This window comes from Pestalotiopsis fici (genome assembly GCF_000516985.1).
Source record: "Pestalotiopsis fici W106-1 unplaced genomic scaffold PFICI_Scf_9, whole genome shotgun sequence".
NCBI classification, from domain to species: Eukaryota; Fungi; Ascomycota; class Sordariomycetes; order Amphisphaeriales; family Sporocadaceae; genus Pestalotiopsis; species Pestalotiopsis fici.
In genome coordinates, this window is record NW_006917099.1 from 895,826 (window position 1) to 909,027 (window position 13,202).

The window sequence follows — 13,202 nt, forward strand, 5'->3', positions numbered from 1 at the left end:
GGCCATATTTTTGGGTATCTTGGAGGAAAGCGGGGCTCTGGTCGGATGTGTTGAGTATCTATACGTACCTCTCTATTGGCCAAAAATGATATTGTTTTCTTGTTTCGGTGTCGGGGCTTTGTATAGCTCACGCGGCGTCGGCTGCTCGGTGTCCAAACTCCAGGAACTACCTTGGCAGTCTTGAAAATAAAGTACCAAGTATATGTACTGTTGAGATCATGTGTCCTTGTGTCCGGTGACCTGACAGAGAACGAAACGTTCAAAGTAGTTGTAATTTGCCCTGTAGGATGTACACTTGCCGAATACCCAGGCAGTTGGTATCATAGATATGTGCCTCTGACGATATACAGACGACCTCGATGAAAGAAGCATAAATGGAAAATGCTGCCAAGGATGCTAAGCAATGAGACGAAATAGCTGAGGAATGTACGATGGTTTTGTATGATAACACAGACAGAAAATCTCACCCGTGATTTTATCACACACACATATCGGCGCTCTCCATTCAATCATCCCTTCTAGCAAAGGGCAGGGCTGGCGACCATGGATGATGGATAGGCTAGCAGGCACCAAGGACGGAAAATCAATCAGAGGGATAATACAAAGACGGGAGAAGCCGACTACAGGTTTATAATGAAGCCTCTGATGTGCACTAGCCGTCCGACCAGCAGCCGAAGCACAAAAGCGAATGAGATGTAGCGACACGGGAAGCTCCACTTCTACAAGTTTGTCAACTTGCAGCAGATAGCGTTACTCAAGGATGAGACGGTCTGGGAGTGTCGTTCTTGGTCGCACGTGAGCGCAGAGGAGACGAACAGACAATCTTACGGAGGGCATCTGTAGAGTGTCACACGGAGATCTTTCCCAAGTGAAAGCGTGAGCCAATGTCATCTAGACTGCCAGGCTGGCTGGTCACAATAGAGCCAGTGGCCAAATGCCCATTCCTCAAACACCAGATTACATTCTTGAGAGCACAGCTCATTTCGCGACATAGAACATATCACAATGTTGTTTCAGTATGCCTTACATGGAGGAATGCTAGTCAATGTCCCGGAACACGTACGTTTGAAACGAAACACACATTGACAAGCCCCTTGCTGGCGATCTCGTCGCTTGACCTACCCAAGGACTATGTAAAAATACTGCAAAAAGCATTAGCAAAGATTTCTCTGCCAATGTCTTTTGCTAAATAATGGATTACTGTCTAGGTTCCACAACACCAACCACTCGCCTCTGATCGAAAATGGTTGGTTCGTGGGAAGGCCGGCACGTTCGTCTTGATGTTTCAAATCAAGCTCTACAACCATATGCACAATCCACGCTTCGGAAGAGGAATGCCGCCGTTGTGCCCATTTGAAATGATGATTGCCCAACCTGATAACCTGTGACCAGGCGCGACAGGAATTGATGGAGGAGAGGCCACAATGTTGATATATCCTCCATACTGCGGTGGTTGATCGGCATGTTAGAGTTGATATATGTATAACGGACAGCAGCACGGCAGAGCGGTGGCCTGCCGAAACAACATCTGCAGGCATGACCCGTTCCTGGCCATCGAAGCTGGCCAAGTGTAAGTGTTTCAACAAGATGAAGTCGGTGCAAAAAACAAGCAATAAACAGAGAGAGGGAGAGAGATCCACTGTCATGGCCTGATATTGTCTGCTCAGAGAGCGATCACGATTGTTTATCTCCTAGCTCTTGTCATACAATTCAAGTGAATTGCTTGTTTCCTGCAAATGGCCGCTGGCCTGGCCGATGGCGGACGCCATGGCGCCTTGTTAATTGAGGATGAGACCCAATGACGCCCAGTCGATCCAAGACTATTGCTTTTGGTCTGCAAGTGAGATGATATTGGGGATCAAGTCGATCCAGTACCATATGCACGTCGCTGCAAGTCCTCGTATTTTCGCATACGAAGCCATGGCATGCCCAAGAACGAGTCGAAGCTAGCGAGAGCAGAACCTCATGCTTCTCAGCAGCTCGAAGTCCGGTCTTCTACTTTCGACTGTACCGCAGGCATTTGCTTGAAAACCCGAGCTGCGCGTTGGTGAGCAGGATAAGCAATTTCATGAGCACAATAGTTCGAGTCGATGCTAAAGGCGCTGTGGCGGCCGAGCTAGCGCTATTGTCGGCGCTGCTGCGATTGTGAGTTTGGCGCAGGTACCTAACTCTGCGTGTTTCCGTCGCTGTCTCCCATTTGCTCTGTAAAAGTGAGAACATTCATCACTGCTATTGACACTCTTTGGTCTTTACTCGCTCAAGATATTTCATGAAATGGGCTCGTGAAGGATCCTAGGGGTGTTGAAGTTTGTGACCGGTGGGCAACCTCGGATTCAGATACCTCGCCTTCGTGTGACTTCAACGAGGTGATTCGTAACAGTCGTGGTCGGGAAAAACTCTGAAGCAAGCATCGGTCGGCTTGGATCCCGCGAAAGCCTCGCCGTTGCCCTTAGAGCTACGCGTACCCTCTCCATAGGATCTGAGGCTCAGTTTTGATCTGCGCCAGAAACCGTCGTCAGCTGATGCGTGGACAGGTGCAGAGAATCGTGTCGCTGTGCAAAAGATATCTTTGAAATCAAGAGCTGTCATTCTATCGGCTCGAGATCAGTGATCCGCTGTCAGAACTGTTCAAGCTTCGAGGTCGCCTGTTGCGACCGGAGCCGGCGTACATGAACAAAACAACCATATTTGTCCCAGGACGGCATTTGGAAGCCCGTTGAAGCTCTATGACCGACAAGCTTATCCCCGCGAAAGGGTTGCGCGTCCCTTTTTCTGGCTATATTTAACCTGTTAATCGACTCGCTCATCTGAGAATAAAATCGTCGAATCCACGGCATAGAGATTCAATTTCCACAGCGCCGACCGTCATCTGCCCCGTCCTCTCCGTCTTCTCTACCCTTGAGGGGAAAGAAAAAGAGCTCGAAAAAGGAGCCGCTTTCAATGTTGTGCTTCACTGGCTTCTTCGCCTGTATTTTTTCCCTCTTCTCAGATTAGGTCCCACTATTCGCAATGAGCGATCAGACATGATTGGCTACAAGAGGAAATTGGCAGCGGCTCCATCGGCGGACGTGCAGACGCTTGGCCGAATAGGATCACAGCGAGGTTTGGCTAATGCCAGATGCCCGCATAATTCCCCTGCATTTGCGGTTCCCTTGGGGGCCATCGAAGCATGGGACATCCGTGCCGATGACTGGCTAGAACCTGCTCTAGGTACCATGGAGGGTCTTCCCCCCTAGGGAACAGTGGTCGCTTACCAGGTCTTACTACGCAAAAATGGCACACTTTGCAAGGCCATACTACATTCTGGCACTAACCGTTAGATGATGATAGCGCAACATCAGATGTGCCTGGCACACCAAAGGACAGACGTACGGACGAACAGTACCTGCATCCCATCGAGCCCATCCCCTCCCACCCCCCCGTTTTCCTTCTCGAGCCATGTGCTTTAGCGGTTCCTGGTTCCTGAGCTAGCGCCAACTGACCCAATGGTTCCAATCAATGAGTGGCTCAATCTCCTCGTCAGTGTGCCATCCGATGTGACCATGGTCCAGGGCGCCAACCTGCAAATAACGTGGAGTGGACGGTCCTAGAATCTATGTAGTACATTATCTACCATAACAATTTAGATGGGCGGCGCAGCGCAACGCGGCCAAAGCACCCCGACCCAAGAAAGCCTGGGGGGGCTAAGTCGAGTCTGGCTGGTCCGGCCCTGCTCTGCTCTCCCCCATGCAACCCGGGCGTTTCTCCTCTTCAATCCGGTGTAGTCCAGTTCTCCGATTCCATTCTCTTGTTCTTTCCTTTCTCTTCTTGTTCTGTTTCTTCACGATCCCATCGTCGTTGCTGCCGTTGTCGTCCGTCGTCTCTTCCACGAAGGAAGGTCTGATCCAAAAACACCACCACCAGGCTTTCGAGGTTCACTCTTTACCCTCGTTGCCACTCTCCCTCGCTCATTATACAGGAAACAACTCCATTCTCTTAGTTGTTTCCGTCCAATCCTTTCTTTTCCTAGTCGCCGTGACTTGTGCCAAGATCCTCATTCTCTTTGGTCTTTTTGGTATAACAAACCCGGCCTGGTCAAGACTATCCCGCTCAACCAGGTATGTCCAATTCCCTTTCTGGGTATATCAGATTTTTTCTTTCTTTTTTTTGTCCTTCTATGCGTGTTTCTGGCGGCTTGGTTGCCATGTGCATCACTGCCGTTGAAACACTGAGACCAAGATGCCGCACCCACTTATCATGAAACAAGGCTGACCAGGAGGATCTAGTATAGCAACTGCGACATTCATTCGATACAGCCTTCAGACATACGCAACACAGCACACAGCCATCCTTTGACGCAGGATTCTGGGACCAATTGAAAAGACGAATTCCTAACATTCGTCGCGAGTTTTTTTTTTCTTATATAAAGAACCCGGAAATCATTTAGTCGTGCATCATGTCTCCCATCAATACCATCATGGCCCGTGAGGTCGGTGATTCAGACAGCGTCATGAATTTGATGATCACCTTTTTGGGCTTGGCTTTTGTGGCCCTCATTCTTGCAGCCGTCTTGATCATGATGCGGAGAAAGCGCCTCGCTAAGCAGAAAATGAACGATGAGGGTCTCCCGCAATACAACGACATCAAGCATGAGTACAACGGCCCCGATGGTGCCCGCCGCCTGACTATAACAACCGCAGACGGCCGGTCTAGCGTCGTTGTCTTGGATGGCCGTCGACCCATGCTGGCTGACCCCAATGCGCCGCCTTACTCGCCCAAGAACATTCCCGAGATCCACATCACGTTCCCCGACGAGCACGACGAGCATGGCCGCAAGCAAGATGGACGTGTCATGGTTGTCAGAGTTGGCGATACTACCGTTGGAATGGAGCCCGTCCGCGAGGAGCAGTTGCCAGCCTATGAGAAGGAGAGCAGCCACGGTTTCTACTCGATCGACATGGACCAAATCGGTGGCCTGAAGGAGAAGGACCGTTCGCAGTTCCAGTAATTGCTCGCTCGTGCCATGCCACCACGGTTCAACTTTCAAGAAAAAAACGTGCCTTCACTCGGCTTGCAAGGCAGATGGCTTAATCCCAGCTCAAACTCACCCACACTCTCTTACCAACATAACCAACCAACCAACCCGGACCGAGTCCTGGACGACGACTTCTTTACAACAAATCATGCATGAATCACGGGATACCCCCATAAACCTTTCCGGCAGCGAATGCTTTTATGGTTAATTTTCTAATCGCCTCTGGACCAAGGCGCTTAACTTTTTCTTGACGGGAGCTGGTTCAATATCAACCCGGCCGCTGTGTCGGGCTAGTAGCCATGGGCAACCATGGCGCTCTCGCAAGAAACCACACGCAGATAAACTCTTGGGTATACATTAGGCAAGAATGGACTCTCTCACCCCCACGTACATAAATCTCCTTTGAGACCGGCGCGGACATACACTGTCTTTGTTTTTTTTTTTCGGTCGCACACACGCCAAGAAGGGAAACACAACCACAACCGACCGAAAGACGCGCGGCAAGGACATGACAAATAGTGGCATATTGTATATTCTTTATTTGTATTAAATAATGTTTCAAAGATACAAAAAATTGCAGAAAAAAAGCCCCCAACTTGAATTACTAGGGAATTGAATTTGAGAATGCCCAATTCTGGTATCCACGTGGAAATCTTTAGACGCCCATGTTTCCTTTAACCTAAAGAGAAGCAGAAAAGTTAGCCAGGAAGTATGTTGATTGACTCACCTCTGATGCGTGAAACCCACATATGAGACATGACGGGAGAAACCTTGACCTGAGTACGTGCAGGAGAAGTGCCCTTTCAGCCTTCTTTTTCCGTTGGCTCTATGCGGGTTGCCCAGGATTATGGTTCCTTGCCTGCTCGCATCAACGACCGTTCAAAACTTTGGAGACCCTTGGAACAGGTTTACGCAGAAAAAGCAGAAAAAGTCATTGACGTCAAGGGGGGAGAAATAAACATGCGGTCTTGACACTGGACTGAGAGGAAAAAAAAGTCTTGGGGTATGAGTCTCCAATAGTAAGTGCACGCACGCCGGTGCGTGCAAAATGATTTTTTAAAAAATGTATCTCTATCTATATATATCAGAAAAAAAAAACACAGCTGGGGGGTATGGAAAAAAAAAATTTGCGTCTAGCTTATATATCCAAGCAGTGACGAGTAAGGCAGCGCTTAGCTTATCTTTGTTATTGTTGTACATGGATATCGCAATTCCCTCGTATGGTATGTGAACTGTTCTTCCGTAAACCGTGAAATAGCACCGGTGCTTTAAAATCATCCAAACTTTCCCGAATCATGTCGGTCGGTAATTTCATCGCACGAGATTCCAAGGGATATAGCATAGAAATGGGGAATGAAGATGCGGCTGCTGCTGGAGATCAAGTTATCTCTGAGCCGAGCTGGGAATAAACAAGATCGTCAAGTCGTGATAAGGAAATATTCCCTTCGTCATCCAGGATGAAAATACAAGAACCCGGATCAAACTGAGCTGTGAATGTACTGTGCTCCAACGATCTTCCACAGCTTCGAATCGCTATCCAGAGGCCACTCATAGAAACTCTCGTGTATCGGAGTCGTCATTCACGCGTCCCCTGTGACGCATGCCTGCTGTACATGGTGATCCTTGGTTGAATCATTTTGGGTATGTTGTTACAATGGTGCGTATTGTGCAATGGCTAGTTGCCGCCGAGGGCCAAGCCAAGTCCACAATCGCCCCGACTGCTGGCCTAATAGCTGCAGTCTGATAACGGATGCACCCAAAGTGCATCTGAAGGCCATATGCCTGCGCACTTGAATGACTGAGACTCAAACCTGATGGGATACTTTATTTCAAGTATAGGAATGTGGATCTCTAATTGGGTGCTGGACCCACGGCGAATGGTGCTGTTGTTCGTTCGGAAAAGCATAGGGTGTTCCTTGGGTAACAAAAATATTCTCATCGGTATGATATGGTGCCATTGCCGTCTGCATGTCGCTTTGGGGGCCTTCTGTAACTGGGCAGTGGTTATAAGTCATTGTGCCATGCATTGGGCCATGCATGGTCGCATCCACTGGCAACGCAGATCTAAAGGCCGCCTCAAACACCGGGCCCATGTTTGGTGCTATAGCTGGACTGAATGACGGTTGTGCCGAATGGTCCATGAAATGGATCGAGTTGAAGTTTCCAGTGGTCGGTGGAGCAAAAGGTCCATCCAGGGATGTATCTTGAGCCTGTCGGAGACAATATGGCATGACTGGTAGGTCCGCGATTTGAGAGACGCCATTGTAGCCCATGGGCCTCTCAAAAGAAGTTGACTTTTTCCTCAAGTATTTTTCCGAAATCGATGCCGAATCTGACAAGCTCTTGGGTGAGACATTCACTCCAACCTGCGTTTGTGGTATCATGTTGTCCATTCCTGGGAGATTCGTGGGACTTGGAGTAGGCCCGTGATCTTCGGCTTTGACAGAACCTGGGTGGTTGCCACTATTCATATCCTCTTCGAACTCCTTAATCTTTTCCTGGATGACGTTTCCCTTTCCATGGAGTTAGCCATGCCGTTACATGATGATCAGCCCAGTACCACTTACATAGTGCTCCACTCGAGGCAAAAACATGGCCAAATCATTTACAAGCATAACTATTTTTGAGATAAGTCCTGCGAGCAAGCTATCGTCAACAGGTTTTGAATAGCACTATACAAATACGTTAGCATCACGTCATCCTATGATCAACTCCTCACCCAAATCACTTACCATTTGAGCACTAGTATTGCCACGGAGGTTCTCGTAAAGTTTGTATCTCCTGGCTGTCAAGAGCACTTCGACGACGTCCACTGCACATGCTCCCACCATCCAGTCAACTGTAACTAGGCCGCTCTTCAAAGTAGCCGATGGGTTTCTTTTGATGTTTTGTAGGCTATACTCCCAAGTCTGTGAAAGACAAATGGCGTAAGACACAGCCTGCTGCTGTGAACGGAAAAGGAAGTCTTGATTTGAGCGTAGGAAGAAATCCCATGGTATAGAATCCTGGGGAGTCGATTTTTTGAGGGCGTGCAATGAAAAGGAGTAAAGCTCTATATGGGTCTGGCAATACCACGTATGCAACATGGTGTAGCTTGGGCGATCTGGTCGGAGAATATGCGAATCCACGTTGGCCACGGATAATTTCAGGTGTTCCGGAAGCGAGTCAGAAAATCGATAAAGAGCTGTTTGAAACTGATTCACATGCTCCATGAACTGCTCAGGGCGCATGATGTCTAAAAAATGGCCGTGCGGGGAATCTGTGAATCGCTTTGTAGCACTGAAAACTCATGTTAGCGACTCCTGCAAAAAGGTCATTATGCAAGTCTTACCGTAATACTTGGCTGCGTATTGTGAGCAACCTGACGTGGCAAGCGTCAAGACTGTTATCGCCAAGACTAGCCGGTACGGGTGGGATCTTGTCAAGTGTATCCATAGTAGAGGGCTGTTCATCTCGGAAAACCTGATCCGAGCATGGCAGCCGTATATGTATTGATGAGGATGGCAGTAGCAGGTGCTCGTCATGCCCCCCAGACAGGAAATGATCAATAATGTATATTTGCCAGACACTGCGTCTTTGGATTTCCCGCTCGGCATAGGTTTCCTGCGATGATCGTAGGTCGGGTTCGTAGTTGAGTTGCAGGCATTTGATCAACCTGCTAGCAGTCGCCGTCCACATCCAGACCTTGGCCAGGGGCCCCGACACCCAGTTGTACAGGACCGCGAGCAGATGGTAGACAAGGTAGTCTCTGGTCATGAAAGCGCAGTTGCGAAGCACGAAGAATTCCAGCTGCTCGTTGCACTGGAGGGCAAAAGCGCGCCCAGCAGCGCCAGGAGAGACGAAGTCGGCTGTAATGGAACATATTCCTGCCGCGAGCGGAGGCGGGAGCTTGTCCTGCTCGATCAAACGATAAATGGTGCCAGGATGCAAGAAGCCCATGCATGGCATATGAAAGAGCTGCTCAAAGTAAACATCAACATGCTTCAATATCACATCTCTCCTGAGGAGCTGATCCCTAGTCGAGCGTTAGCGGACAATCGGAGGTTGCGGCACGAGTCTGTATCAGGCTACTTACTGTACACTCAGGCTTGGAATAAGGGCATTGTCCAAGGCCGCAGAAGCCTGGTCGTTGAGCGCCTCCTTGATACTGCCGCCTTCACTTGATGCCGCTCTGACTACCTGCGGAGCCGGAGTGGCGGATGCACTAGATTGGCCTGGCAGATTTGCGAATTTCCTCTTGGATGGGGTATATTCACAAGGCAACTCATTGAGCTGACATCGTGCACACTTGGGCAAGTCGCCACTGCATTTTGTCTTATGAGCATGGCATTGCTGACACGCTATCGTATGTCATTTAGCGTCAGTTATCATTCATTATTGGCTTTGGGGTGGGTTGGAGGAGGAAGGTTTGTTGCGCTGTGTGAATGAATAGGCTGCTTACCTCTCTGTGCACGCTTCCGCAGCGTCCCGGCTTCGGTGACGGTACCATTGGGCGTAATTCTAGCTACCTTGTCTTTTAAGGTTTGTATTGGATCAGCAAGTATGTCACACAAAGTGCAGTATATTGGGGCCAGGGCTCAAATACCAAAGGAGTTTGATCCGTCGACGGCGTGGACAAAGCTGCACTTCAGTTTTAATCTGCAGCAGTTGTCACATGGGTCATCGCCTGATTTACCACTACATTTTACCTGAAATGGAACGATGGGTCAGCTCCTTGCGTATGTGTGGGGGGTGATTTTTTTTTTCTCCCTCTTTCAAAGGGGGGAAAAGCAACAAGGAAAACTGTCTTGTGGTGGGAGGCCATGAAAAGGCAGCAAACTTGGGGTTGATAAGTGTCTTTTGGGCTAACCTTTCTTAACTTGCAAGTCACACAGCACTCATCAGGATTATTGCGGCGTCTCTTGGTGACAGTGGCGGCGGCGGCGGTAGTGGGAATACTCGTCGTCGATGTTGAAGTAGTAGTGGTAGCAGTAGTAGCGGCACTGGAGGATGCTGAAGAGGGGGACGCCGACTTATCAGGTGCAGCGTCGCTGGGCGTAAATGTCTTGGCTCGCTTCATTCTCTTTGCGCTTCTGCTGTGGTGGGCGACCAGAGCAGAGAGTCGCACATGTCATGTTTCGACCTCTCACGATTCTGGGGAGCGGGCGGCATGTGGTATGTAAAGTATGTAGAGGAGAATCGCAAAGAGTGGACTGCCCAATTGAGGTTCTGCGAGAGACACTTATTATGATTATGGGAGTTGTCAGACATGGGAGTTGACTCGCGACGGAATTTGACACGACCCCGGCCTAGTATGGACCCAGCGGTCGAGCCAGTCTGAAAGGAGTCGAGATGGACACGCAAGAGCCAGGGCATCCAAGGAGCAGCAGCCATGGACCAGCAGAGAGCATGGGGGGGCCGCCAAGTGATGAGAAGACCCCAAGCCTACCTGGGCTGCGCACATGTGGTGGCCGGCCCATCGCGACCCAAGCCGTTGAAGCTAATAAAAATGGCAATGGGCAGATTGAATGGGTTGGCTGCAAAAATACATCATGTACGAAGGCAAGCCCAGGCGGAGAGGGCAGGGCCAGGCAAAGCAGACGACAGGCTTGATTGATTGATTGATTGATTTGAACTTGATTTTTTTTTTTTTAACCTTTCGTACCTACACTACTACCATACCTATGGGCACCTTGCAACGCTGCTGGCTGGGCTGCAAAGAACCCGCTCATAATCACCCCACTCCAAGGCTGGCTGAGCATGGCAGTCAAGCATGGCAGTCAAGCATGGCATATGAAAGGAAACAGCGTTACCCTGTATGTGCAGTTTATAGTGTAAGGTGATGATGGTTCGTCTGGGATCATGTCATCGCGATACCACCTACCAGACAGTTCAACTTGGACACTAGATACCAACGGGTTGAAAGTGGACGGCGATCTCATGTCACAGTATGCAGCAAATGCTACTCCGGAAAACGTGGGCGGAGCGCAACAGGGCAGAAGGGAGGGGAGGAGAAAGGGCGCAGAGGACGGCGATCGGGGCGGCGGCCAAGAGGAGGAAGACATCGATACCCTGGTGCAAACGTTTGAGGAGCTCTCGCAAATCCTCCCGCTGCGACCATGGAACGTGCATGCATGCATACACTCACACAACATTTTGGCAACGATGGAGAACCCCTACCGGCCTATGTGGTTAGTGTACAGTACATAGAACACGCAAATGGAGACTGCGATGTATGGGTGATTGGTGATGGCCAGGACTGGAGTAGAGTATCTACTAGCCAAGAAGGCAAGCCAGGACCAGGACCAGGACCCCGCGGGAGATTCTTTCTTCTTCGTTGTTCTTGTTGGAATCATCCCATTCCCCATCGAACCAAGAGGTCAATCAAAACTCAATCAATCAATTCCCCATCTCTGCCCATTCTCCATACCTTACCTTGCTACATAACTGCTCACAGCACACCAGTGACTGGCACCTACACTAACTACCATGTACTCTCGTACCCATTTCCCCCGTGCCATCTATCACCAATCCCAATCCAGCGCCGCATGAAAGCCCTGAAGATTTAGAGTTCAGCTAACTCAGCAACCTGCAGCATTGTCAAACCGCCCCAGTCTTGTTCTGCCACCAACCCGTTTTTGCAACACCCACTACCACCTTTCATACCACCTTCTTTCATTACCAGAATGGGTACCTATACTGTTCGTCCCTTGGCGCCGCCGCCCTTTTGCCTATGTATGCCACCAGTCTAACTGGGATTTATTAGTTTCCGGCATGGACCAGGATGTACCCTATCTCTCACCCTCACTCTCACTCTTACTCTCTCTTTCTCGCTCACCAAGTTTAGTCTAGTCACTTCTGCTCCCATCACCCTGTCGACACTGGAGAAGGGCGGGGGCTTATTTCAGATCTCGAGCAACGCCTCCGGATCGCGAGATCATTGGCTAGGATCAAGGGACTGGTTGACTGGGTTAGGTGTTCCCTACCTTGCCCACCTTGCCTGACCTAATACTACGGTACACAGTACGCAGTACACTACTTGGCCTGGATTCACACTACCGACCATTCATCAAGATTTGCAGTGCCATAATGATCCGCAATTCTCATCGCATCCGCCCTAGCGAACTTGTCTAGGTTAATGGAGTGCCCGTGCAGTGGCCTGATCTTGTGCAGTGGCTTGATGTTTTCCGCCAGCCGACTTGATTCCTACTACCACCTGGAAAGGAATTTTTTATTTTCCGTTTCCGATCGAGAGAACGAAGCCGCCGCTGAGCTAATACACTGAGACTTGTATCATAACAGTATGCACCTCGCTGGTGGGAGGACTATCCTCCGAAATGATATACCGAGGAGGGTCTGCCGCTTTTCACTTACACAGAATCAACCTAGAAAAGTATACTACTTCCCTACCCGTCATGCTTATTGGCGGCTATCTGCATACCTACTCGGGTAGCTGGGCTACAGTATATACTCCGCCGATAGTGCCAAACAAGATTCACAATGAGCAATTCGCCCAGGACAATAACTTTCCCACCCCTCTCTGTCGATTCCGATCTGCATTAATTCACCGACCGGCGACTTCAACTCCGCAACCTCAGATATCCACGGGACAGGGCACCTGTATAAAAGGGTGAAAGAGGGCTCGCTCGGGGTAATGATGTATCTCGGTGTACTATTAACCGGCTCTCGCCGAGGCTGTTACCCATGTAGATCAACAAAAGCCCCCCCACCCCCCGTCCCCGTGTTCGCTTTTTCACCGGCAGTTGGACCCATGAAAAAAGACACACGATACGCACAATGAGGCAATCTGCCTTGCCCAGCTTGGCTCCGCCAGGCCCCCAAGGAAGACCCCCTAGTGCCCTCTGCAGTCCTGGTCAAAAGGGATATCTACACGAGTCATGATCTCGCAGACAATATAATGGCTGTACTGTTACGGATGCATTCAAAAGATGGAGCCTCTGGCTGATATCCCAGCTCGGTCACGCATTCGCTCAGGGCTGACCCCAGCATGATCTGAATCACGTTGTTATTCGCCCAGAGATCCGGATGCTCTCCCGAATGGCAGTGTGCTACATAGTACTTGGCTCAGCCTACGTAGGCCATCATGGTCTATACGGCCTGCCAAGAAAAGTGACAGGCAGGCCATGTACGGATACTAAGTATAGTAGCTAACCGTGCATTTTTCAGGAGCAGGCTGCATTGCATTTGC

At 49.8% G+C, this 13,202-nt stretch overlaps 2 protein-coding genes across 2 annotated transcripts; one reads left to right on the forward strand and one right to left on the reverse strand.

The window, feature by feature from the left end:
* Positions 1-4,435: 4,435 nt before the first annotated feature.
* Positions 4,436-4,987, forward strand: PFICI_11696 (uncharacterized protein; the record flags this gene model as incomplete). The annotated part of the gene is made up of 1 exon (XM_007840277.1): positions 4,436-4,987. The coding sequence occupies one exon, from the start codon at positions 4,436-4,438 to the stop codon at positions 4,985-4,987; it is 552 nt and encodes a 183-aa protein (XP_007838468.1).
* A 1,856-nt stretch (positions 4,988-6,843) lies between these two features.
* Positions 6,844-10,073, reverse strand: PFICI_11697 (uncharacterized protein; the record flags this gene model as incomplete). The annotated part of the gene is made up of 7 exons (XM_007840278.1): positions 6,844-7,527; positions 7,582-7,686; positions 7,747-8,293; positions 8,346-9,029; positions 9,090-9,354; positions 9,456-9,527; positions 9,887-10,073. The coding sequence occupies 7 exons, from the start codon at positions 10,071-10,073 to the stop codon at positions 6,844-6,846; spliced, it is 2,544 nt and encodes an 847-aa protein (XP_007838469.1).
* Between the last annotated feature and the right edge of the window lie 3,129 nt (positions 10,074-13,202).